This window comes from Pinus tabuliformis, chromosome 5_2 (genome assembly GCF_031772625.1).
Source record: "Pinus tabuliformis cultivar Carrire ecotype Pingquan chromosome 5_2, CPIR1, whole genome shotgun sequence".
In the NCBI taxonomy this organism is placed as follows: Eukaryota; Viridiplantae; Streptophyta; class Pinopsida; order Pinales; family Pinaceae; genus Pinus; species Pinus tabuliformis.
The window spans coordinates 235,089,921-235,116,631 of record NC_142306.1 but is presented as its reverse complement, the minus strand read 5'-3'; the positions used below and the strand labels follow the sequence as shown (position 1 = coordinate 235,116,631).

The 26,711-nt window shown below is 37.8% G+C and overlaps 1 protein-coding gene across 2 annotated transcripts in view; it reads right to left on the bottom strand.

The window, feature by feature from the left end:
• The window catches only part of LOC149158400 (rhodanese-like domain-containing protein 7), a 46,386-nt gene extending 20,000 nt beyond the window's left edge, over window positions 1-26,386 (bottom strand). The window contains exons 1-3 of one of the 2 annotated variants that reach the window (XM_089436207.1): window positions 25,869-26,386; window positions 24,576-24,827; window positions 24,374-24,472 (exon numbers count right to left, since the gene is read on the bottom strand). In XM_089436207.1, the coding sequence (XP_089292333.1) occupies window positions 24,374-24,472; window positions 24,576-24,827; window positions 25,869-26,276 (759 nt within the window). In that variant the 5' untranslated portion in view covers window positions 26,277-26,386. The remainder of the gene's footprint in view (window positions 1-24,373; window positions 24,473-24,575; window positions 24,828-25,868) is intronic. The other variant, XM_089436208.1, reaches the window with a different exon arrangement.
• Between the last annotated feature and the right edge of the window lie 325 nt (window positions 26,387-26,711).

Genomic DNA, 26,711 nt, shown 5'->3' with positions numbered 1-26,711 from the left:
TGCCGCTAAACCGTGATACCACCATTCATGTACAACACCTTAAAGGTGAAGGGTAGCAAACTTGACTTAGGGCAAGATAAGTGTCTAATTTCTCAATCCAAGCCATAGTTGTACACTTGGATGATCCATCAAAACTTGGTAAGGATAGATGTCCCAACCTCTTATGCAGCCCATAATTCTGCTTCCCTTGGTTCCATTGCTTTTGCTTTGGCTTTGTGTGCTTTGTGACCTCCAAGTAGTCCTTAAAAGAGATGGTTGATTGAAAATTTTTTCCCAAAGCTTGATACTTAGCTAATATTTCAGTGTCCTCATTGTCCTCCATAGGTTCCTCTTGTGTAGGCTCATCCTCTTGTATAAAAGTAGGCATGAAAGGTCTAGATTGTGTTAAACCTGAAGGTTTGTTGGAAGAATGGTCAATGTTTTCTTCAACCTTGCTACATTCCAGTCCTTCCATATGAGAAGATTTCTTCCATTTGCTATGTTTTGAGCCATCTAACTCAAAAAAAAGGTTTTTCATTTGTAGTTGTTTTAACATTTCTACGAACATTTGTTTTGCCTCCTCACTTGATGCCAATGGTTGATCATTTCCAGCCATTATTTCTTCCCATTTTTCCAGGTTATGACCACCCCCTTCACGTATGCAGTTAATCCAAACAGACTGCCAAGTCTTGTAGCTCTGATACCACTGTAATATCCCCAAATAGAGATTACTAGCAAAATAACAATATTTCCAAAACGAGGGCACAGCAGAATCCGAAATTTTATTTGCATATAAATATCAAAAATTAGAAATATGAAATAAACATATATCTGAAATTGTCCTCTGACTTTTATCTCCAAATTGACCTCTAGCCTGATGAATGATTGCAACCCAGAAAAAAAGTTGAGCAAGGGTCTCAGAAACCACAGCGCTTCCACCGTGACATGCCCTTCTAACTAGGGGGAGCCCATATGTCTCTAAAACTAGGGATACTCAAGGTTGTCAAACCTTAAGCCCAAAATTACAACAACATAGAATAGAAAACTCACAACATACAGCTCACAGTGACCAAAGCGACCTTCTCCTTTTATCAACTATGGAAGTGGAATTATCCATGCAAGATTCAGTCTTCAACCCATGCACATTAGTGAGACTCAAGTTGATGTGTAGGTGTGCCTTTTCGACTTGAGGATGACCCAAAGTAAAATGTTCAATCACTAGAGTTAAGAGAAGATTTCAAGCAGAAGTGTGTTGTTAACTTACTAGTCTTCTTGGAGTTCTCTTCCATGCATTTTGCTTAACTGATGGTGAACTAGGATGAGATGGCCATGCGCAGTGAGTGCCAAGGGAGTATGCTTAAGTTCAACTGAAGTAGAAATGGAGAGAAGAAGCATGCACTCAGTGTAGTGGAGATACTCTAGATCTAACTCATTTCAAACTGGTGTGAAGTGGGAGAGAAAAATGCATGTACCTAGTATACAGGATTACACTCAGTTTTCTCCAAATGAATGCACGCATTGTAGTTAACTCCAAGAAAAGTGCCAACTCATTCTTAAATCAGTGCATGTGTCCTCAGAGTCTTTAGCTCACTCATGCACGCGCTCCAAATAACTCTCAGTCACTCAATCTTATCTATGCGCACTAATCCACATGCAACCGCCCAAACCCAATGTGACTCTACATCCTTTTCCTCTTCGGCAAGCCAAGGAAATGACAGCCAATTTGCTATTAGTTTTCATTGTTTGAGTTGGGGACATTACACACAGTAAAAGTCAGAATCATCAGAGAAATAGATCTTTACAAATTGTTGATCTTCAACAAATTCGACTGCTCTAAAAGGTAGAATCTGCTAAAAGAATTTTGTTCTAGACAATATGAGTCACCAAAAAGGAAACAGATAGTCCATAACTCTAGATAATGAATGAAGCATTAAAGGATTCTCAAAGCACTATCATGCAAGCGCCCAAACCCAATGTGGCTCTACATCCTTTTCCTCTTGGGCAAGCCAAGGAAATGACAGCCAATTTGCTATTAGTTTTCATTGTTTGAGTTGGAGACATTACACACAGTAAAAGTCAGAATCATCAGAGAAAAGAGATCTTTACAAATTATTGATCTTCAACAAATTCGACTGGTCTAAAAGCTAGAATCTGCTAAAAGAATTTTGTTCTAGACAATATTAGAGTCACCAAAAAGGAAACAGATAGTCCATAACTCTAGATAATGAATGAATCATTAAAGGATTCTCAAAGCATTACAGTTGATGCCGCATGGATATGCATAGCCAGTCTATAGGGTTGTTGTTCTGGGGAAGCCTAAAATGTCTCTATGGCACCCAATATGGCCTGGGATGTACCAAGGCATACCCTACGTAGTGGGAAACATCACACATGTGGGCGAAGATGCCCCCCAAAAGACACTTGAAAATCTTAAAAAATGAAAATGTCATTAAATTATTTTATCATAAGCACAATGTTGCAGGAAATTCCTACAGTGACCCATGGCTACTTGGGAGCAGAAGCAGGAGCAGGAAGTGGGAACAGTGAGTGACATTTTCAAAAGCTCCCAAGTCAGGAGTGATTTTGGGAGCAAATTTTATATAATTTATGTTGTTATATATTTTGATGCATATATGTCAACAAAAGCATGTAGAATGATGAATTAGTGATAAAAAAACATTAAAAAAATGGATTAAACCATATAACATCATTCATCTTAGTAGTTATAAGATTCATCAACCACAAGTCCACAAATTACAAGTTCTCATTTATTTAGCATGTAAGGGTGCACATAAACAAAATAGCATCAAGTGCAATCCATCTCTGAACTGAAAATACATCAACAAAATAGGCTCTAGATGGCCTCTAGCATCCAAAAAAATCATATGCTACAACCAATACCTACATATCATCAAAATCATTGCCTATCTTGGGATCTTTGTCATTAATATCACCCTCTAAGCATTAACATAAGATGGAAAAAACGCAGCATGTCAAGTCAAGATTTTGTTTGAGTGATGGGTACATTTTTAATAGGGTTATAATAGAGGAGTTTCACAATCAATGTCACTAACATCAAGGTACATAGAGGGCTTGGTGCTCTTGATTAAATACAAGTTCCATACCCTAGTACATGACAAAATCCAATGGAAACATTGCAATCCCCCCAATCCTGAAATCCTGAAAAACTGATAAGTCTGCTAAATTTTGAGTGAGATCTAAAATTCTACTTTCTCCATATGAAATCCAATGAGGTCAGAACCACTCTCAAACATCCTGAGTCATTTCATGGTATTGTTGAAAGTTTAGGTAAAAGGATGAAAATAAAAGATATGGGAGAATGTCACTTTTACTTTAAAAATTTAGCATTACCATGATTTGCATACCAGTACAAGGGCTATAGGATTGAATATTAGGTTGCCCCAAATTGCAAGAGTGCACTCTCAGGTCGCTCCCACTCGGAGTGCACTCCGGGAGCAGATTCGAGTGGGGGGCGCCACTCCTCTGCAGCCCTGTGCCTACCCAGGCAGCATTCCAGTACCCAATCCCACCTAAATGCTCATGAGGAGCATCAGACCCATGGGAAATCACCCTGTTTGCACCTACAACTCTTTAGGACAAAACGCAGATAGGGGATTGATCTCTAGGGTGTTTGTCACCCTGGTAATTACCAGTAATATTAAATTCATGAAGGAGAATGTCAACTTAATTTTTGATACTTCCATTAATTGTTCCAGGATGTTTGATTGTGGTTTCAACCTCATCAGACTTCATATGGAGAAAGTAAAATTTCATAACCCATTCAAGATTTCAGGGTTGGCAGAATTGCAATGTTTCCACTGGAGTATATCATGCATGAGGGTATGGGATTGGCACTAGTCAAGATGACCAATTTATGAGATTTTGCATCATGTAATCATCTATGAGATTTATTATTGGCATGGATTTCCTTCCAAAATGTCATTTATGGGTATCATTCTTATTTTTTTGAAAGATAATGTGTTATAACGTGTTTCCCCCACGTATCCACTTTGGGGGGTCACATTTACAGGCATTCCCATTTCGGAAACCCATACATCCTTCCTTGTTTTCTGCAACTTTGCCTAAGCATATCAAAGATATTATTGGCATCTTTTTGCCTTCCTCTCTTAGCTAAATACAAGTGAAATTGTTAGAACATAGAATAAAAATCAATGTTGCATTTATCATGTCAGCAAATATATCACTTGGGGTCCAGAATATAATTTATCAGCAATTATGGGAAAATATCGGAAAATATTCAAACTTATCTATATATATATATAAACAAACAAACACAATGCCACATAAAATGAAAATAAAACCAATAAATAATATACATAAGATGTCAAGTGATACATCACACATCAATATTGAATTCTGAAATCCATCCTGAGTCCTAACTCCTGAAAAACTGATACAAAATCAAATCAAAAAAAATAAATAAATGTATCTCATTATTCATCATCATTAGCATAATTATCAGTAACCAGACTGACCGAGGTCCAACTGGTATGGGACTAGAACAGGTCTACTAGAAAATACATAAAACATGCAAAATTTTATAGCACGCACATCAGACCACAAATATGCCGAGTCTGCTCATGTATATAGCGTGTAAGTACTAATGGTAAATATAGCAAAATGGCACGAGTGTGAATTGCAACACATACCTGAAAATGCATAGGCATCAAGGCCTTAAATGACCTCTAGAGTCCAAAAAAACATTATGCTACAAGTAACTGCTTATCAGCAAAATCATCAAGTATGTTGGGGTCTTCATCATCAATAGCACCCTCTGCCCACCCTAGCCTTTGCCTCTACTTCAATCCTCCAGGGAGATCAGTCAACACCCTCCACTTTTGACGATACTCCCTAATCTAAGCATTAAAATAAGGTAGAAAAAAGCTTAAGCCCAATCAGTGAAGTGTCCATCTTTACTAAGATTGTGTGAGAGTTCAACAATCAACATGACCAACATCCAGGTACATAGAGGGCTTGGTTCTCTTGATTACTGACAACCCCATACCCTCATACATGATAGAATCTCCAATGGAAACACTGCAATTCTGTCAATCTTGAAAACCCAGAAACTATTAAATCTACTAAATTCTAAATGAGATATGAATTCTACTTTCTCCATATGAAACCCACTGAGGTTAGAACCACTTTAAAACATCTTCAAACAATTTATGGTAATGTCAAAATTTTAATCAGAAGAATAGTGAAGGAAAGATAAAAGAAGATGTCAACTTTTAAAAGAATAGTAAAGGAAAGAAAGGAAAATGTCAACTTTTACTGTAAGAATTTAATATTTACAAGTGATTACCAAGGTGACAAACTCCTCATAGCTCAATCCCACATCTTTGTCTTTAAAAATGAGGCTAAAAAGCCAAAAACTGGGTCTTAAAAAGTCATTGGAGTAGACAAGGTCATTTTCCATCAACCCCAAAATTGAGGGTCCCAAATATCAAATTAAAGGCAAAATGGGGTGAGTTGTTTTCGGAAATGTGTTGTATGTATGCATGATAATGGTCTTGAAATGCATTTTAGGCCATACAAAACACATTTCCCACAGATGGGATGTTTTTGTACAGTTTGAAATGTGTTTCAAGGCCATATCAAAAATGGTTCCGCACAGATATGCACCTACTAACATGTTTCCTGCAACATATGTCCAAAAATAAGAATGTTATTAAGTTTTAAGTTTTAACTAATAACTACTACACTCTTATTGTACAATCTAATCATATTAAAGAATCACATAAACATTCCTCATTTTGTAGATTTGTCTGCTTGGAGGGCATCAAAATAACCTTTCATCTCAGCTCTTGGTTCGTTGAAGACTTTCTTGCAAGGTTTTACATCCCCTCCCACATGTGCTAGGTGTCGTTTCAACACATGGATTACACCCTGCCGCCCCAAAAACACCAACTTATCCCCTATCAAGCCAGCAGAGTGTTTTTGCCATCTTTGTTCTTCCTATTTCAATCATTTCGCAGCTTCACCAGATACTCCCCCAACCCCTACCATATTCCAACTTGGTAGTTTCCATTGTCTGTCCAGGGTTGAGACTTGAGATTGACACCTTGCCAGGAACCAGATTTGAACTAGTGGAATGAGGATTTTCAGTCCTCTGCTCTACCAAGTGAGCTGACAGTTTTGTGATAATTGATCCACCCAGCAAAAAGCATTAAGGCTCCAAAGATCAATGCACAAATTGCAGTGCAATAGTGTAGCATCAGATTTTAGAGATGTGAAGTACTCCAGACAAAATACTCTTCAAAAATCCACTTCCATGCCAGAACCTTCTTGTCTTTATGAACCATGGCAATTTTGTTCCCAACAAGATTAAATCTGCAAATAAAACCCTGGTCGTTCTTAAATTCTTGGAAAAAGACAGCAACGTTAATATAAAGAACATTAAGGCTATAGAAATAGTTTTAAACTTTTATAATCTTCTCAGGCGCTTCAATTCAATGAAAGGATCTCCAATTTAACACTCCAAATCAGCCCAAGAAGCACTCAAAACCAGCAAGAAGAATGATGTTGAATGAAGATGAACACCAAGTCAAAATTCTAAATTGATCAAGTGAAGGGTGTGTGACAAAAAGAGAGGGGGGCCTTCATTAAATAAAAAGGGGATGGGTTTAGAATTAATTTTAGGGTTTAGGATTCTATTTTTTATTAATTTTTTCCTTTTTTTAAAGTGGTTTAAGTAGGCTCTGTTACCCACCACCAGTGGGTGACCGCATAGGAGAATTTTTCTCCTAGATTTGTCTTAAGCCCGCAACCAGTAGCCCCTAACAGCCACCAGTGTAGCCGATGTTGTGCCAGCTGTCTCCGCTCCCTGAGCCAGTCATATGTCCCCTTGCCCATTTGTCGAGATCGTATGTTTGAAGGTGGGCCATCCAATCCTAAAGGTATGTCTTTCATTATGCAATCGTTTGCTTGCTTGTTTTTCTTGGGCACACTTAGGTATGGATTATTGGCTGACTTGGAAGGAGAAGGGTTTTGATTGTAGTCTTGTTCCCTTACCTTAATTGGGCAGGTTAATCCTCAACCCTAGTACCGTGGGATCTCCCTACTGGCTTATAACTTTAGGATGGGCACTACTTGGGAAACCCTGATTTTGGTAGCATGGTCTCATTTTCCCATTCCACATTAATCACTCCCCTCTGCACATTACATGCCCTATTTCATCATCCTCCCCCTCTGGGTCCACAAGGTTGTGGTACTCCCCCTCCCCTTTTCCACATGTCTAGGTCAGGCCTGGAAAGATGCCTCGAAGGTTGATGCAGCTAAAAAGAAAAGATAAAAGCATAATATGGCCACATACAAAAGGAAATAATACCACAAAATGCAAAAGATGGTCGAGACAATAAAATTTAGCATGTGGCAAAAGCCAAACATGAGCTCTACCATTTATCATTATGGTCATCACCCTGGTTCCTAGGGCCCCTATGGTTTCCCCTTGCATCATTAAAGAACCCATGTATGCCCCAACCCCTAGTGGGCGATGAACTGCCCCACCTAAATGGGGTAATCACTACTATATCATACACACTATGTTCTCATCCCCTAGAGCCCCAAGCAGTAAAATAAAAGAAAAATCAATAAAAGGCAAAAGGCAAATGAAGAAGAGTGGAAAAACAAAGGCCAGGGTAACTCATGTACCACGATTGCTCCCTCCTACATTCATACAACCAAATATGTGGACATCCCTCGCCATTACCACCCTTGAGCCCATGTCATTTGGCCTTGAGACCCCTGTGTCGCAATCCACCTCATCATTATTCACATGACACTTACCACTTGAAGGATGTACCTTGGACATGTCCTTCCCTTTACGGCTAGGAACACCTAGTTGTTTATTAACCACTCCTACCTAAGGAGATAACACCATTACATGCTCAAAACCCCAAATTTGGAAGAGAAACCCACTATGAAGTTTCATTTCTGCCCTTGGCTAACAAGCTTGATTCACTTAGATGCATTAGTGAATTGTTGTACCTGAAGGTAAGGAGATGCATTAGATCTTATACAGCATTGGCAGGTGGTTTCATCATGGGTTGGGCAACTTAACTGGGGCCCAACTTGTAGGGGAAGTGTTGAGAGCCATAGGTTTCCATTATGTGACAGAGCATTATCTCATGCCATGGGAAGCCTCAGCACCTTCAGCAGCTTGTTCATTGCCCCACATTACATGCAAGATTATGCACTTGGACCAGTAGTTTCCCCAACCGACTTAGCAGTATATACAGGGTTTAGCAGTTGATCCGAGGCCCAAGGGAGGTTTGTCTCATCCGACATGGGGGAGCAAGCACCATCTTCTGTGCCTTAATTTGGAGCAGTCTACAGGCTTATGTTTCATTAGGAGACCATGAGACCACTACTTGTGCTCCATAACCACTTTGGAGCACCGCATAATGTTTTACTTGCAGATCAAGCCCCCCCCCTTCTTGACTATAATTCATGGGACCCTCACTCTCATTATGGCACCTTGAGGACTCAATGAGGCCCTCCAACGGCCCTCCTACACCATTATTTCGTCATTTTGGCCTCACTTTGGATGCCTTATTCTTCACTTTATGAGCTACTTGGTGGGGTTGCCACCAAAGATACGTTATTAAAATTATTTTTGGGGCATCTTAGGCTAATATGAATAGGATAAAGGGTCATATATATTTAGATCTCTCCCATTGTGAGAGATCATCATCATCACACTTAGATCTATTTTCTCTTGGAGAATTTTGCACTTTTTCCTTGGTGGTCTGTTGGAGATCTCTTGATGCATTTCGATATTTTTGGGAGCTAAATTCTCTTTCTCTTGGAGTTGATTTCTTGATATTGGATTGGATATATCTCTTGTTATCTTGTAAGTGATTATCTTGAAGATTTTTCATGAATAATGTCTAATGTGTGGAATTATTGCAATTAGCTAATTCTTTTATGTCCTAATTTATTGAAAATCATTGTGAATATTGTTAGATTGTGAAATTGCACATGTTACTCGTTAAATAACAAGTAGATGAACATTCCTAGTGGATTGAAACTTGTTTTTCTTCCATAAAAGTCCATAGATCATGGATGGGTAATTGTTGAAAAGTAGGTGCTAGAGGATCGTGTTTTAGCCTCCTTGAAGAAGGATTTAGTGAAATTTCGAATCACACAGACTCCATAGCCCAAGAGTAAGGCATTGGTCCAGGAAAATTTGGTGATCACCCTTATTTTCCTTCTCTTTTTCCCCTCTTAAATATTTCGGCCCCTCTCCTAGATGGCTTAGCTAGGGTTGCCTGTGAATTGCATTAGAGGAGTTGTCCTTCAAAACCATTTGGATAAACATCTGTGTTGGTGTCTCCTCTAGTGGTCTCCATCTTTGGAGAAAACTCAAGCCCTAACACTGATTTTGGAAGATTATCTTCAATGTCGTAGGTTGAGAGGTCTTTTTGAGGGTCATTTGCACATAAAACTCAAAGGAAGTCAATCATTCTTGACCCTTTCTCTTCCCTTGCTAGACCCAATGATCATATTGGAGGATTTCCTCCCACGATTACTCAAAAATCCTACGTCTCACTTGGATTTCTTTCTAGGTCTCTCTAGTGGAAGGAAAACCCTATTTTGAAAAGGAATTGGTTTGCAAAGCCCCTAGAGAGGTCTTACCTCACCTTAGAAGTCTTGATCCTAGATATACTCATCATCATTGAATATTTATAACCCTAGGCCTTGACTCTCCTCTTAGGTCTTTCTTGGAGAGCTTTTCTTTCATCAAGCCATAATTGAGCCTCTTCTTTGAATGGGCCTTGGAAATCACTTCATACCTAGATCTAGATCCTATCATTACAAATGAATTCCTTCATATCGGGACTCCTCCCATTGGTGAAAATCCATAAAGAGTAGGGGGCACTAACTGAGGTGACAGGGTCTTTGTCGCATTGTTGTCATTTGGTCTAGTAGTTGTCCCTTAGGTACCTTTCCTAGGACCCCTGCTAGATTGTGTCGCAACAGGCTCCAACCGCCTCCTTATGACATTGTAAGGAAGCCAACCATTTCTGGTTGGAACCACCAATTCCACTCTGAAACCCCCATTACCAACCCTACATGTCGGTGTGGACAATTTTGATAACTTTGGTGGTAACAGTGGTAAACAACAAGCAAAATTAGTAGCAGCAAAAAATCAGCACTAATAGTTGTAAGTTCAGTAATGCTAATAACATTGATTATCTAACAATATTCAACAGTATATTAGATATCAGATTCTAGACTACTAACAATATGGCAAATCCCAATAGTAGTAACAACACCTAAATATTTGGAAATTGGAGCACATAAAGATCACAACTTTATTGAGAAGGCATGAATGCCAATTCAAGCAAAACTCCAAGGTCAGTATGTACACTGCTCTTTGCCAAAGATAGTATTTTATCTATGTTGCATGAGTTTCTGGAACGTGGGAACGTTGGGAACTTGAGTACAGGTGTCGGGAATCGCTAGAGGTTTCCCTAAAATTTACAGGAAACGACCAATCATGAGCAGTAATATTATGTAATAAAATATATATATATATATATATAAATAAAAATTATTTAATTATATAATTTATATAATAATCAAAATTAATATTGAATCAAAATATTCAAATATTAAAATCAATTTAAATATATAATCTCTCTTATATATAAATATATTCTTTGGGTGTCTTTCTCCCTGAGTCTCTCCCTTTTATATATATAAAATATTAAAATGTTAAGTTCATTACGACACATGATGATTCTTTTGAGTCTCTCCCTTTTATATATATAAAATATTAAAATGCCAAGTTCATTATGACACACGACGAGTCTTTTAAACAATCTGGCTTAAAAAAACAAAGGAACAGTTTCACATATGTTTCTCTAGTTATTCTTAAGAGAAAAAGTAAAGCAACTCTAATGTTTAAGCGTTCACTGCCACATTCAATATGCACACACAATCTTTTGCGATATATATACATAAACAACAAAAGAAATACTCATCAGCATGACATCCCAGATATCGCCCTTACATAGAGGTGCCACACACTTCCTTAACCCATCAAGAGATTGCTCCAGTTTCTCAATTAAGGATATCGGTGTAAAGGATGTCTTTGGCCTTTCTTCCTGCAAAGGCTTCAACTTGGGCTCATGTTTTGTGGGCAGTTCAACATATTTCTCTACAAGCTTTGTATTCCCCAACCCCAAGGAACGTCGGAACTCCAAAAAAAAACAATCTTCAAAGCTCGCAGAACTTTCCCAAGCTCCCATTGGAGCTCCCGCTGAAAAGAGAACGTTCCCAGTTCCAAAGCTCCCGGGAGCACGGGAACCATTAGAACGGGTTTCCCGACTCTTGGGAGCATTTCCCGTGTAACAAAGTATTTTATAGATTACTTACATTAACACATTCCCGAAAAGACGCCTATTGTAATGCCTAGGAACAGTTTTATCATTGATGATTCCACTTTAGCTTCTTTGTATTTTGCATGCAATATAACTAAACTTTACATTAGTATTATCAGAATTGGACCAGAACTCGTGGAACCACCCAATCTGACAAATGACCTTAGTTCCACAATATACCCTCTATGTACCTCAATGTTTGTGGCATTAATTGTTGAACTCCTTTTTCATGACCTTAGTTCATGCAAAAATCATGAATTTGGCATGTTAAGCTTTTTCTATCTTATTTTAATGCTTAGAGGGTGATATTGACAATGAGGATCCCAATATAGGCAGGGTTTGATGATACGTAGTTATTTCATGTAGCATGATTTGTTTTTCGACTCTGGAGGCCATTCAAAACCTCTTTGTTGCTATATGTTTGGTTCAAAGATGAATTGCACTCAATGCTATTTTGGTTATACGCACCCTTATTTGCTATATATACTAGAAACTTTGCATATTGTATATAATGTTTCGGATTCATATGGATGCTCATGAATAATATATATGTTTTTTTAGAAAAACTGAATATTTTATGTATTTTTAGTGACTAGTTTTTTGGTCTGGATTTTTTCCTATTCATGTTTTTGGGGTCAATTGGTTCCATGATCGGTCTGATTCTCATAACACTGCCTTATATAAAACTCCATTAACTAACAAAAAAGTATAAGTAACTGAAAAATACTTCATCTTAACGTAAAGTTCGTTAACCAATAGAAAATAAGAAACTGAAAGAATTCTAATAACCCATATAGCTAATACTAAAGTAGGTTATCTTTATTATTTAAACAACATAAAAATTAATGAGTATTTTCAAATGATATAAACATACATGTCACTATTGCATGGTGAGTTCCTACCCCATTTGCTCTTGCTCCATAAACATGTATTGAGAGGGAGTTCTCCTGGGACACACATTCTCCCACTTGGGAGCTTTTTTAGAGGAACACTTGTTGACTTGAGGCAGTATGCTCCCCAGTGCTCCTAGAAACACTTTCAACTTGATTTTTCTTGGGCAAACTCCCTATATAAGTGGAATACACCTAATTCTTTTTCCAATTTTTTAATCGGGGCCTATGGGAAGACCCCAATAGCCCCCACACCCTATACAAGGATTAAAGCTTATAAAAGCCATAATCCTCTCCCTTTCTCATTCCACTTGTCATTGACTAATTTCTAGTGCAGGTGAAAGGAAAAGCTTCCACACATAGACTACTTCAAACTGTGATCTAAATCTTTGGGTTTTTCAAATGACTTCTATTGTTGCATTTTATCAGATCCCTTAGTATTGACACTATTGATGTTTCTTCCTCATTAACCAATTTCTGAAAACTCATGTAATGACCAAGCACTATACATAAATATCCAAGTTTAGCTTCTAACCTCCATCATGCTAAGCACAGTCCTTTCAACATGAGCAAAACCTTATTACAAAGTATTTTCGGAGGCACAAACAAATGGTTTCAATAATAATTCAATTGCTCTAAAATGAATCCCTTGTGGTAAACTAAACCCACATAAAAGGTGGCTTCTTAGACCCGACAGATACTAAACCACATGCACTTTTTGACTCTGAAATGATCCAAATCTTCCATCTACTGCACATACACCACATAATAATCAAAGTTAATTCAATCTACCCTCCGTGTAATTTGGAAGAGCTAAATTCCTCACATTTAGGAAACTTTGATGATAGAATTTAGGGGTAAATTGCCCAACAGTTGAAATGCAAAACTTTTCCACTCGAAATTTGGAGTTTGAACCTTTAAGAGGAAAAACAATACTTACATGTATCATACTCTGCAAGCATGGCTTCATTAGCAAAAATTTGATAGAATCTCTCTTTTTCAATGGGACATCCTTCACATGGGAGATAAATATCAAATTTGATTTCTAAACCATTCAATCTTCATTTATTTTTGTAAACCCCGAGCTCAAATTGTGTTTATATGCACAATGAGAATAATCGATCAAGATCTACTAAATATGGATCTAATCAACTATTATTAACATATAATCTTAACAAATACTATTCATCGAACCAATCTTTGTTGTAAACAACAATTACATCCTAATTTGGAAGGACAATTCATTTATTAAATCGCACCCTATCTTTAGATCTATATTAAGGGAATCAACTCCCTTTAGTAAAGATTTGTTCAACCTTCTGGAGGTCAAAAGCTAATTTTGAGAGACGTTCTTACATCAAACTCGACACTTGTTCATGAGGTCTTCATCTTTGTTGCCATGCCTTTGTATCTCTATGGCAATCACCCATGTAGCATCTTACACTGGACGGTCCTTTCACTTAACCAAATACTTAAAATATTCTTTGCCCGTTGGCCTTTTAACAACCTTCTTATCCAAAATTGTTTCAATTTGTAATGGTTTTACTGTAGGTGACTGTTTTTCCCACTGAATTGTTTGATTAGTTGCATCTTTCAAATTCTCTAATTCACATTATTTGTAAGGATATAAATTTGTAACATTGAAAATTGAAGATATTCCAATGTTAGGTGGTAGTTCAATTTCATATGCACTTACAGAAAACTTCCTCACAATTTTACAAGGTCCAATCTTTTTCAACTTTAGTTTATAGTAATCCCTCTTTGATTTTCTAAGATGTGCCAACACTAAGTCTCAAACTTCAAAATTAACTTTTCTTTTCTTCAAATTTGCTTGTATTCATTGTTGTTGTCTTGTAGTTGTTTCTTTACCTGTTCATGCAATTCTTGCATTGCTATAGCAAAATCCTCTCCATCAACACTCCTCCTTTCTATTGAATTTCTTGGAAAAATCTAATCTTCTAATTTGATAATCACTTTCCAATGATTTCTTAAACAAATTAACTTATGTCACATACATCATTAAGCAATTTTACATAGAAAATCTCAAGAGTAATGCAATAATGATAGTAGGATCATAAAAAGACAGCCAAGCACAAAAGAGACACAAATTTATCCTGGGAAAACCCAACCTCAAGAAAAACCCAACAACCTTTTATTAGGAGAAATCATTCAATTCAGCAGAAGTACAATCTGATATTCTTAAGTCAAACTTGGTCAACCGAAACCAAAGATCCAGCATAAGTCAAACTAGGGCTAAAATCAACCCTCCTAGAATTGGTCAACCTGCAGTCAAACAAGGTGAAATCCAACCCTGCTACAACTGATCAACTTGTGGTCAAACAAGGTGAAAGTCGACCCTTCTGCAACTGGTCAACCTACAGTCAAACATTGCCTAGAACTCTGTCAAATAGATCAAAAGAATCTCGGTCAATGTTGGCCAAATAGATCTCCACAAACTAGATCAAACTTCAGAAGAATTATTCTCTTGCACATGTGAACAGAAGAATTATTCTCTTGCACATGTGAACAGAAGAATAGTTGTTGTGATGATAATCCAAAATTGATGCCAAATGAGGGAGGTTGAGTTTGTATTTATAATGGTCATGAGGTGCCCAAGAGGCACGTCTTCTTATGCTAGGTCGACCTATACTTTGGGGCCGACCTAATCATTTAAATTCACATTTAAAATTTTAATTTTCCCTCCTTTTCATGGGCCAACTTGTAGTTGGGGAATACCAACCACAGCTACCGAAAATCAACACTCCCTCTTAGGTAGGGAGGTATTTACCTTGACTTCCTCAGATGTCCTCTTCACTGAACAATTTCTCCATCCCAAGAAAATATTGAATGAGCCCACTATGTTAATGTATCCATCCACTTCATGTTCTATCCTAGAACCATGTGGAAAGCATCCTGCATCAGCATCATACAAAGGATCTAGTTACCCACTAGTCAAATATCCTTTGCAAATGGATCTAGCCACCCACTAGCCAAACGCCCTTTGGCAATATGGTCAGGTACCCCCTAACTGGAGTAAATACAAGCCTAGTCCTAGGTCACCAACTATCCAAGTTGTCACTTGGAACCAGGTCAGTATCCCTAACCAATGGTGAAACCCTAGGCCAATTTACCATTCCATCATGTCATCACATCATACTTAAATGGTAAAACACTTGCTTGATGCTATGGGCCACTCACACTACCCACTAGCCAAGTAACCCTTAGCAATATTATTAGAACCTTCTATCCTGGCGAGCACTCTGAGCCCTGATGCTCTCTGGCCAATCTCCCTAGCCACATTACATGGTTCCTGGTCAATACCCTTAACCTAGGGAGAATATATGCCCCTTGATGCTCCAACATCAACACTCCCTCTAACGGAAGAGTTCTCAACCACTCCAAGCTTGTGCCTAAAGTGAACAAACTTCATCCTAGGACAGAGGTTTGTGAGAATGTCAGCAACCTCCTCATTCGTGGAAATGTATAAGAGCATCATTGCTCCCTTTGTACCATGTCTCAGTACTTGATCTCAATGTACTTCAACCTGTCATCACAGTCATCTCCAGCCTCTAGTCAAACAATCCTGCGAGAAGCTTCTAAAGCCACACTGCTTCACAACTCGTGAAACTAGCTACAATATACTTAGCCTTTGTATTGCTAAGTGTGACAGATGTTTGCTTCCTACTCATCTAGGATATCATAGCAGAACCCAAACTAAAGCAACATCCTGATGTGCTCTTCCTGTGTTCTGCACTCTCTACTCAATCTGAATTTGTATATCCCTACAATTGTACTTCATCATTTGAGAAGTATCTCAATCCATATCCAACTATACCATGTCAGTACTTCAACACATGTTGTGTCGCATGCCTCAGCTCAATCATAAACTGACTAGCTTCCTTCATTGAATCCATCACCATCGCTGCTTTTTGGTCACCTTGACTAGGTGCTCCGTTTGAAACAGAGCTTGTTCTGGCAATCCTAACTGCTCCCTCTACCATTGTTGCTTCCTAGTCACTGAAGCATATCTGTTGTCTGGCATGGTCCACTCATAGAAGGCATATTGCTCTTAGAGACTTCCTATCTCTAAGCATCTAGTCTGACAATATTGCAATTCATCATCTGAAGGATCTTAATAGTATACTTCCCTTGACCAAGGAAGTAATGCATCAAATACAGATCCTTCATCTCGAACTCAAAGGTCAACTCCCTCTAACACTGAAGTCAAGTTTGACTACTCCCTTTATCACGGAAGCAAATCCTTCTGCCATTGTTGCTCCCTCCGTCACATGAGTCCTTCTACACCCGTCAGAAACAAGTCATATAATAACAAGTTCAACCAAGACTCAACAGATATCCATCAATCCAAGAATACCATGCTCAAGGTTCGTACAAAGCTTTATTCAGTCTACAGATATGAGACTCCTCCTCATGTACCTCAAAGCCCTAAGGTTGTTCTATGTACACTTTTTCCTCAATCACTCCATTGAGGAAACTGGTATTTACATCCATCTTATGTAACCTCCTATCCATTACAAAAGCAATACAAATAATAATTTTATTAGAAGCACACCTGGCAACTGGAGCAAATGTCTCATCATAGCCCTCTCCCTCTTTTTGGGAGAACCCTCTTGTCACAAATCCCGCTTTGTACTTCTTTATGCTGCCATCTACCACATGCTTGATCTTGTAGATCCACTTTGAAGTCACTAATGAATCCTCTTCAAGTATCGGTACAATTTTCACACATCATTCTTCATAATGGATTTCCTCCATCATGGCATCCTTTCAAACTACCTAGTTGTCTACTCCGTCTGAACTAAGAGCTCATTCGGTCATCTAGCACAGTGCTATAAGTCAATACAATTTCTCCCTCTTGAACACAAATCACTCTAACTGAGTTTATGCTCGATCCTAGGAGAATCCTCTTGCCAAAAACATTGTTTCATTCTACCTGATGCTTCCATCTATTATCAGAGCCTTGGCAGCCTTTACGATGTACCTGCAAACCTCATTAGGAGGCCATGGAAGAAACGATTATAACCAAGCAAAAGATACAAAGACAAGAGGCTAACTAAAAATAATAATAATCAAGGAAGAAAAGATATGAAGTACTTATCTTTTGATCTGAGGATTCTAGGGAATTGTCAACTCCCTCTTCATCCTTGCCTTCTTGCAGAAATCATTGAAATCCATCTGCAAACAAATCAAGCTAGAAAATGCTCATCCTCATCCTCATCATCAGTTACTAATGCATGTAGTTTTCCTTTCCTTCCTTGCATGAATTACATGAGCTAGGGTTTCTTCATCCTTGAGTTATCTAGCTAATGACATTTTCATGCTACCAAGTACACACTCTTACTAGCATTCAGCATTCTTGGTCACGTTCTAGGGTTTCACAAACCCTTATGACCAAGATAACAACCCTCACATAAACAATCCTTGCAGCTTTTCTCAACAAATTCACTGTCAAAATCCCTTGAAACATATTCAAACTCAATCCTAATCATGACCTTGATTAGCGAAAATTATGCCTTCGACCCTAACTTAGGAAGACTGAAAGATAACCCTTGAAATAACCTCAAGGATAGGCTGAGAATGTCCATAAGTCAAGCGAGATTGGCCACAAATATTGTTTGAATTTTCTTCAGCCAATTAGCAAAATATAGCTCAGAAAAGGGAGGTCGAAACAGACCTTGAATGTGCCCTTTAAGTAAACTCTGATTCAAACCTTGTAAACTTCATGTCTTGCTTCAAATTAGCCTTGAACAATGTGAATAAACCTCACAAGTTACTTCATGGAGAAAGCCTTCAAAACTTGGCATGAATGATATTCAAAACCTGGCATGAGATAACCTCAAAAGATTTGTCTTGGAGGGTTGAGAAACATGCCATAGAGAGACCTTAGACTTCCTTGGATTGGCCTTGGTGCAAACATTTGCCTCGGAAACAGAACCCTTGTCTCAAAAATATGATCTCAGGGAGGGGACCAAAATTCCACCTTTGAAGCAGCCAAAGATACTACAGACAAGATCTAGTGTAGCCCTTAAAATCATTCCATAATACTCAAAAAAAATTGGATGGATGATCCTTCTTATCAGACCTTAGAAAGGCTTTTGTCCAACCTCCATAAGGGTCCCTATCTCAATGAAAAGCCATCAACCAAAAGAAAAAAGAAAAGCAATTAAGCCCAAGATAGCCCAGAAATTTTATTCGGACATATGAATGCACTTATCATAAAGGGTTGTCACCTGATCTTGCTCCTTTCAAATCATTATTAAGGTTGTCTCGCCTTAGTTACTTAGACTTACGTTTCTTCAAACCGCAGCTAGGGCATTTACTCTTCCACAATCCAAACTTGGTTCTACTTCTAGGGCATTCTAATGGATGCTCTTTCACCTTGCTTATCTCTTGTCTTAGGGAAGCTTTTTTTCAAGTCTCTTTAATGGCTGCACTTTCACCTAGGCTCTAATACCATGTTGAATTTCTTGCAAAAATCTAATAATTACTTTCCAGTGATTTCTTAAACAAATTAACTTCTGTCACATACATCAAGCAAATATACATAGAAAATCTCAACACTAATGACAGTAGGATCAGAGAGAGACAGCCAAGCACAAAAGAGACAAATTTACCTTGGGAAAACCCAACCTCAGGAAAAACCCAACAACGTTTTCTTAGGAGAAATTGTTCAATTCTACGAAAGTACAATATGACATTCTTAAGTCAAACTTGGTCAACCCAAACCAAAGATCCAGCATAAGTCAAACTTGGTCAACCTAAACCAAAGATCTAGCATAAGTCAAACTTGGTCAACCCAAACCAAAGATCCAACATAAGTCAAACTTGGTCAACAATGTAAAATTTGGCCCTCCTGCAACTGGTCAACCTACGGTCAAATATGGCAAAATTCGACCCTCCTACAACTAGTCAGCTTGCAGTCAAACACTGCCCAAAACTCAGTCAAATATATCAAAAGAATCTTGGTCAATGCTAATCAAAGAAATCTCCACAAACTCGTTCAAACTTCAGAAGACTTCATCCTCTCGCACGTGTGAATAGAAGAATAGATGTTGTGATGGTGATCCAAAATTGATGCCAAATGAAGGAGGTCGAGTTTGTATTTATAGTGGTCATGAGGTGCCCAAGGGGCACGTCTCCTTGCGCTAGGTCGACCCATATTTTGGGGCCAACCTAAACATTTAAATTCAAATTTAAAATTGTAATTTTCCCTCCATTTCATGGGCCAATTTGTAGCTGGGAAATACCAACAGTAGTTACCAAAAATCAACACTTTCAGCCTTTCCCAAATTCCTCGACTCATCAATTCCCATAGGATGCATACTATACAAAATTTGGAAAAGAACTCGATCCTATAGTCCTATTTCGGGAATCTTTACATGCGAATTCAACTTGTACAAGGGCTTGATCTTATTGCTTTGGGTGTTCCCTAACCAAAGTCCTCAAAATATTTCCAAACCTTCTGTTTACTACCTCACTTTGCCCATCCATCTAGGGATGACAAGCTAAGCTAAAATTCAGCGTTGTTCTCAGCTTCTTCCACAAAGTTCTCCAAAAATATCCTATAAATCTGGTATCCCTATCTGAAAATGTGCTTTTGGGAAGTCCATGTAACCTCACATAGTTTTTGAAAAGCAAATTTGCTAACCGTGTTGCATCACTTGTCTTGAAACAAGGTATAAAGTGAGCCATCTTTCAAATCTATCCACAACAACTAGAATTGAAGAGTTTTGGGTAAACTTAATACAAAATTCATACTTACAGAATCTCAAGGTCTGCTTGGAACTGGTATTACTAATGACTAATACAAACCTGTATTCTGCACTCTTCACCTTTGCATATTGACAAGTTCTACATTTCTCTACAAATCTTCTTACATCAACCCTCATACCTAGGCAATAATAAAAATTATTGAGCTAAGCATTCTCCTGTCCAAAGTGTCCAACCAACCCACCATTGTGTTTTTCTACAATAAATTTATTCTCATGAAGCATCTAGGAGTACAAAGTGGGTTGCCTTTAAATAACAGTCGTTCCTGCAACATATATTCCATGCATGGACTTTTATTTGTGCTGACTGGATTTTCACATGCTTCGTATGCTTGACTGAAATCTGGATCATCTTTGTACATCTCCTTCAAATGGTCAAATCCCAACACATTTATTATACATTCCTGCAAAACTAAACTTCTCCTACTCAAAGCATCTGCAATCTTGTTAGCTTGTCCACTAAGATGTTTAAGAACAAAAGTAAAACTTTGCAAATATTCAATCCACTTAGGATGCTTTTGATTTAGCTTAAGTTTGTTGAGTTATAACCAATGTTGCAAACATCGGCAAGGGTCCGGAAAACCAAAAAAACCGTAAAAATCGGGAAAATATCCGTAAAAATCGACAAACATCGACAAAATTAAGATACCATAAAAAATATCTTTAAAAATTGGCAAACATCGGCTAGGCCAAAAAATCGTGATTTCGAGATAAAATCAGTATGTTATCGAGATGTTCGCAATGTTGGTTATAACTATAACACATGGTTGTCAAAATATAAAATAAATTCTTTAGGCATTAGATAATGCCCCACTTCCTAAGTGCTTGTACTATGGCATAGAATTCTTTGCCATACGATGAATATTTTTATTTGGCAACACTTAACTTTTCATTGAAATAAGCTATGGACCTATCATCTTGACTTAAAATAACACCAATTGCAACTCCACTTGCATCACACTTTACCTAGAATATTTTATTGAAGTCTGGCAATGCCAAAATTGCTTCTTCAGTTATCTTTTTCCTAAATGAAATCCTTTTCAATTCTTATCCATTGAAATGGTTGTTTTCCTTTCTTGATTGTCTCCAAAAATTGAAGCACATATGCCACCAAAATTCTTAATAAATTTCTAATAAAAAATTGCCAAAACAATGGAAACTTCTTACCTAAGATATATTCTTTGGAGAATGCCACTCTGTATAGCTTTAACCTTTTATGGATCCATCTTCAAACCATCTTTATATTGAGCACACACTTATACTAAGAAGGGGGAGTGAATCAGTACAAGACAAGTTGTACTTACTTAAACATTCATGAACCATAAGAAAACAATCACATATGAGATCTATTAGTTGCAGAACATGAAACACAAGATTTTTGTGGAAACCGTCTCAAAAGAAAATCACAAAACTTCTTTTTATAATTCTTTGTACACACCAATCTATTGTTAAAAATATTTGTAGGCACCAACCTACTGGATACACCAATCCCCACTGGTAAAAAATATGGTAGGCATTAGCCTACTATTCCAGATCTTCGAAGACACCAATCCCCACTGCTAAGCACCGACTTAGCAAGAGACACCAATCTCTTTGTTCATGTGGCACCAACCTGCATATGAGGCCTAACAAATAGTCCACCACCTTAGAGTTGGGGAAAATCCTAGTGTGAAACTCATCATCCTTGGACTATAGAGCACTCCCTATGGAATTGCCTTGTAGAACATAGTAGCAGAGGATTTTGTTGTTTGACAAACTTTAAAGTTTAAAGTCAAGAAAATAATCTATTCAGGGATCTCACATCATAGGCCCACGCTAAGTCTTAGACCAACAAGCATCCTATGAGAATGGCTTTGACCCCATGATTGTAATAGTAAAAAGAAAATTGACCGCCTCCGCCTTTCTTCCCACCTTTCTCCTCGGTTAACACGCGGACATGTTCGATCCCGATAACCGTAGATCTCAACGATCGCCATTTGAGACGGCTCCTCCAGTTTCCTCTTGCGCCTCTTGTAAATCCCCACAGCACATCTCCTGATCCCAATCTTTGTGAACTTCTCTTGGTCGATATTCTCCTAACAACCTCGTCTATTAACACATCCAACGATCCCCGTTTATACCAAAAGGAAAGTGGAAAACAGCAACCAAAGAAGAAGCACCGCAGGCAACACAAAATCAAAGATGCACAGCGAAATTCGGAGCAGAAAGCAGAGACAAAGGAAGAACAAGCAAACAAATCACATGATCTCAATCAAATGAAGAAGAGAACTCTTCGAGCAACGAAGGAGAGAACCCGGACAATTATGACAAGAAGAATCAGTCAAATCAGGGGCAATCAGGCTACAAATCTCTCAGAGAATCCATGACATGCAAATTTCTCTTTTTAGTAGGTCAGTTTGTTAGGCAATACACTAGAATTCACAAAAAAATTCAAGAAGTCCTGAAATCAAGCCTAGGAGAAGAGATTGCGTTCCTATCTCATGGCTTAGAGGTTCTTCATGGTACAGTCTTTGTAATGGGAGCTTGCTCCATCAAAGCTTTTTGGTAATACTAAAACTACCCGACCTTGTTAAAAAAAATAGTAAAAAGCAAATTGAGGCCGAATGCATATAAATTAATTTCCAAATAGTATGCGATGTTGATCCCCATTGTTTGTTATTTGTGTGTGAGTGTGTGTCAATTGCTTCTATGAGAGTTGCACTCTAAGAGTTTGAATATGAGGTTGAGGGATAGCCTCACATGTCATCATCTATGTCTAACAATATTATAATCATTATTGCACTTGCATTTTACTTCTGGGTGAATGATCCTTTTCGGTGCAGCTAATATAAAAATTAAGCAACAATAATCTATTTCCTTTGAATGGGAATCAATCTCAACCTAAATTTGTGAGGATTCATTAAATTGTCAAAATATTAGCCTTCTTATTGACATGAAACAACTTAATCTTTAATGAAAATAATGTTTTCTTTAATATGAAAATAGAGAGGAAAGGTAGCTAGCTTGAGCAATTGAGTGCTTTAAGCTTTATGTATAAAGTCTCAACGTTGATCCTCAGGCTAGCTACTTCTATTGCATGCCTCACTCACTCAAATTATGCACCATAACCAACACTGACAAATTTACACTAGGTATTGTCCGCAAAACATGAGGAAGTGCCCAAGGGTTTCTCCACAAGATTTTCCTTAGAACCAAACAAGAAGACCAAATTTAACAAAACAAAACCCAAATTAAAAAAAAAAAAAAACAAAACAAACAAACAAACAAAATAACAACAACAAAACAAAACAAAAAAATCCTCTTATATCAATTTTTATTGATCTAATTAGGCTAGGACTGTGCACATTAAACATGCATATACAACATTTGCAACAACTATAATGTGAGAAGAATACTTGATTAGCTTCTAGTGTCCAAGTGCACCTTGGACAAATGTCATTATCTCTCTAAATTACCCATTAAGCATCAGCATAAAAATAATAAGAAATACTTGCTCTTTTTAACACATTCTTGTATAAGTTTTCCAAAGTCACAAGTGCACATCAAAACAACTGTGCCTACCTATTAAGCATCAATATAAAATTAATAAGAAATACTTGCTCTTTTTAATACATTCTCCTATGAGTTTTCCCATAGTCACAAGTGCACATCAAAACAATGGTACCTACCTATTAAGCACTAATACAAAATTAATAAGAAATACTTGTTATTTTTAATACATTCTCCTATAAGTTTTCTCATAGTCACGAAGTGCAAATCAAAGCAATACTTGTACGTGAAGACCTAAGCTGAAATTTACAACATTTTAGAGAGGTTTGGAGAGTGTGCAATAAGACACATGCAGCACACATATGATAACGAAATGCAAACAGGAACTAATATCACAAAAAGTAAAGATATTTTGGGGTTAGGGATTAATATCATCATGCAACATTACAAGCCTGAGCAAAATCCAATTTTTGGTTGATGAATCTACACTTGCTCTCTTCTGATCACGCTTTCACAGGGCCAATGAAAATACGAAACTACTTTTTTTTTGTTTTCGCTTTTAGATAATTTTGGAAATATGAGAATTTTGGGAGTATGGACATAAATATATGCACAACCACTTGAGTGTCTGCTACTCATAATTCTACTACTGTCTACTCTACTCTTTATGATACACCCTTCACAAATGTTTCGCAATTCATGCAGGATAATTTTAAATACCGGTTACGAAAAAGTGGAAAGCACAATTTTTCTATGCATTGTAATTATGAATTTGATCAAATGAACCACTAACCGTGTCTGGGTCGCTTAGCAAAGCATTCCATTCCCTTGGATTAGCATATTTTCCCACTTTCTTGGCAGGAGATATTCCAGGAACTCCCAAAGTTACCACCTGAAAATGGAAAGGATATCAAAGTCACAAATGGAAACAAACCATCCACTATTGCTCAAGCAAAAACTGTCAAGGGAAGCCATGTTAGTTAAGTTGAACATACTTCCTTCTTAAGCTTTACTCGCACGTGATCCCAACGAAAGGGGGCATCATCACCTGCTCCAAGAGGAGACTTACTAGAATGCCCATGATGAATAATCTCATCCTCTGGACCAGCAGGAGATTCAGTCTGCCTCAAGCCCTTCAAACGGCTGTCTGCTTGAATAAATTCTAAGACTTTCTGAACTGAGTCTCGTGTCCCACATATACTTCCGTTGATGCCTTCCGGTGCCAGAATTATACCTCCTGAGACACGCTGAACAGTATCAGATTGGTAAGCCATAAGAAAACTCTGGTGTCCGATTTTCATAAAGAGGAAAAAAATTCAAAACCAGGGGAAACAAGGCCCCAACCAAAATTCATTTCCCAGATTTATGAAAGAATACACTCCAGCTCCCGTTAAGGCACCAAAACCCCATTGTAGCAAGTATCAGATATTAACCTAAAACGAACCAAAAAGGGCGTGTAGGAATAATTTGCCTCTCAAACAAGTCAATGTCACTAATTGCCGTGTTACAATGTAGAAGAAAGATGGGATTGCCAAATATGATTAGCTCCCCAATTGCCTCTTTGCATTGACAACAGATTGTCCTTGATGGAATTAAAGAGAAGATGAAGTTCAATGTCACCTCCCAGAGACCACCTAATGCCCTGTAATGGGGAAGGCTTATAGAAACGAGGACCACTACTGCGAGGTAGTACGTGCAGCTATACGTCTCGCATGGCCCTATGATGAGGAGAAAAAAAACACTTTACAGGATCAGCCCCGTGAGGCGAAAATGTCTCCAGTTCATTTCGCGGATCTTCCGAGCCACAGTGAGAACTTGGGTGCATGGAATTAAGTTTGAGGCTTGAGGCTCAATCCCTGAGCTTTCCCAGCTCAAATAAAGATTTAAAAAAAATGAAATCAATCAACAAGAAGTTCCGGATTAAAGAAAGTAGATCAGCCTTTCGGGGCAATTCATGTTATAATTCCATTTTGTCACTAAACCCACATTGCCATAGGGTTTGAACGAACAAATACACCAGGGTATAATGGCCGACTACGTAAGGCCCCAATTCCTGTTAACCAATTTCAACGTCAAGGCGATTGTAATGTAATATCTCTCCTGCAATAGATTGTAGCATTGCCTATCCGTGAGCGACGATACTACCCCAAAACCAAGGGGAACAATATTTGAAATGGGGGCACCCACAAACCAAAGAGAAGAATTTAAGAGTCGAACTCAAATTTAACATAACTTAGACAATAACAACAGAGTCCAGTGGAGGAAAATAACAGAAAGTTAAAACTTACGAATTCTTCGCATAGCTCCCTCAGAGGGCTACGCATTTCTGCATGGTCTGGAAAATCTGCAAACTTGTAAAACGAGACCACAACAAGAGAAGATATCAAGTTCTCGTTTACGCGGTATTGGTTCGAATCCTTCTCCGCTGCAGCAGAAACAGGCCAGGCTTTGCTGCACTGAGTAAACCGGTAGTGTTCCTGAGAAAGAGCCGTTGGACCCGGCTGCTTAAGCAGTTGGGAGGGATTGCTTGAGGTGATACTGGATGTGGACATCTTACCAAGGGGACTTTGGTAAATTGCAGTGCTTACGCACAGACTACCCCTCTTTAACTTTGTTGTACGGCATGGCAGCACCCTCACAATCCCAGAAGATGTTTTCAAGCTATTTGTAGCTGATGTAATTGGTGCAGTCTGCATCTACACGATCAAACTGGTGATAATGAGATGAACATACCCGGTTTTCGATCCCCTCTCTAGCGAATCAATGTCGAATCAATGTGCGCCTTGAAGAAGAAAGAACAAGAGTACCTAATCAATGTTTTTAGCGAAGAAGAGTATCTAATCAAGGTTTTTTAAAATAATTTCTTTCTTTTTAATAGTTTTTTTTTTTTTTTTTGTTATTTATGTTGCATGAGAAAAGAATTTGGAAATTAACTTATATGGGCTATTTTTAGTCTCATAGACTTAAAATAATTTCTCTTTCTTATATAATGTTATTTTGTTTATATAATCTATCTACTGTAATAAAAAAAAGTTTGTTTCTTCAATTTTTTTGGGATTATTTATTCCTCGATTTTCGTATAGGAGCTAGTCTTCTCGCAATTAAAATTTTAGTTTTTTTGGTAGAAGATT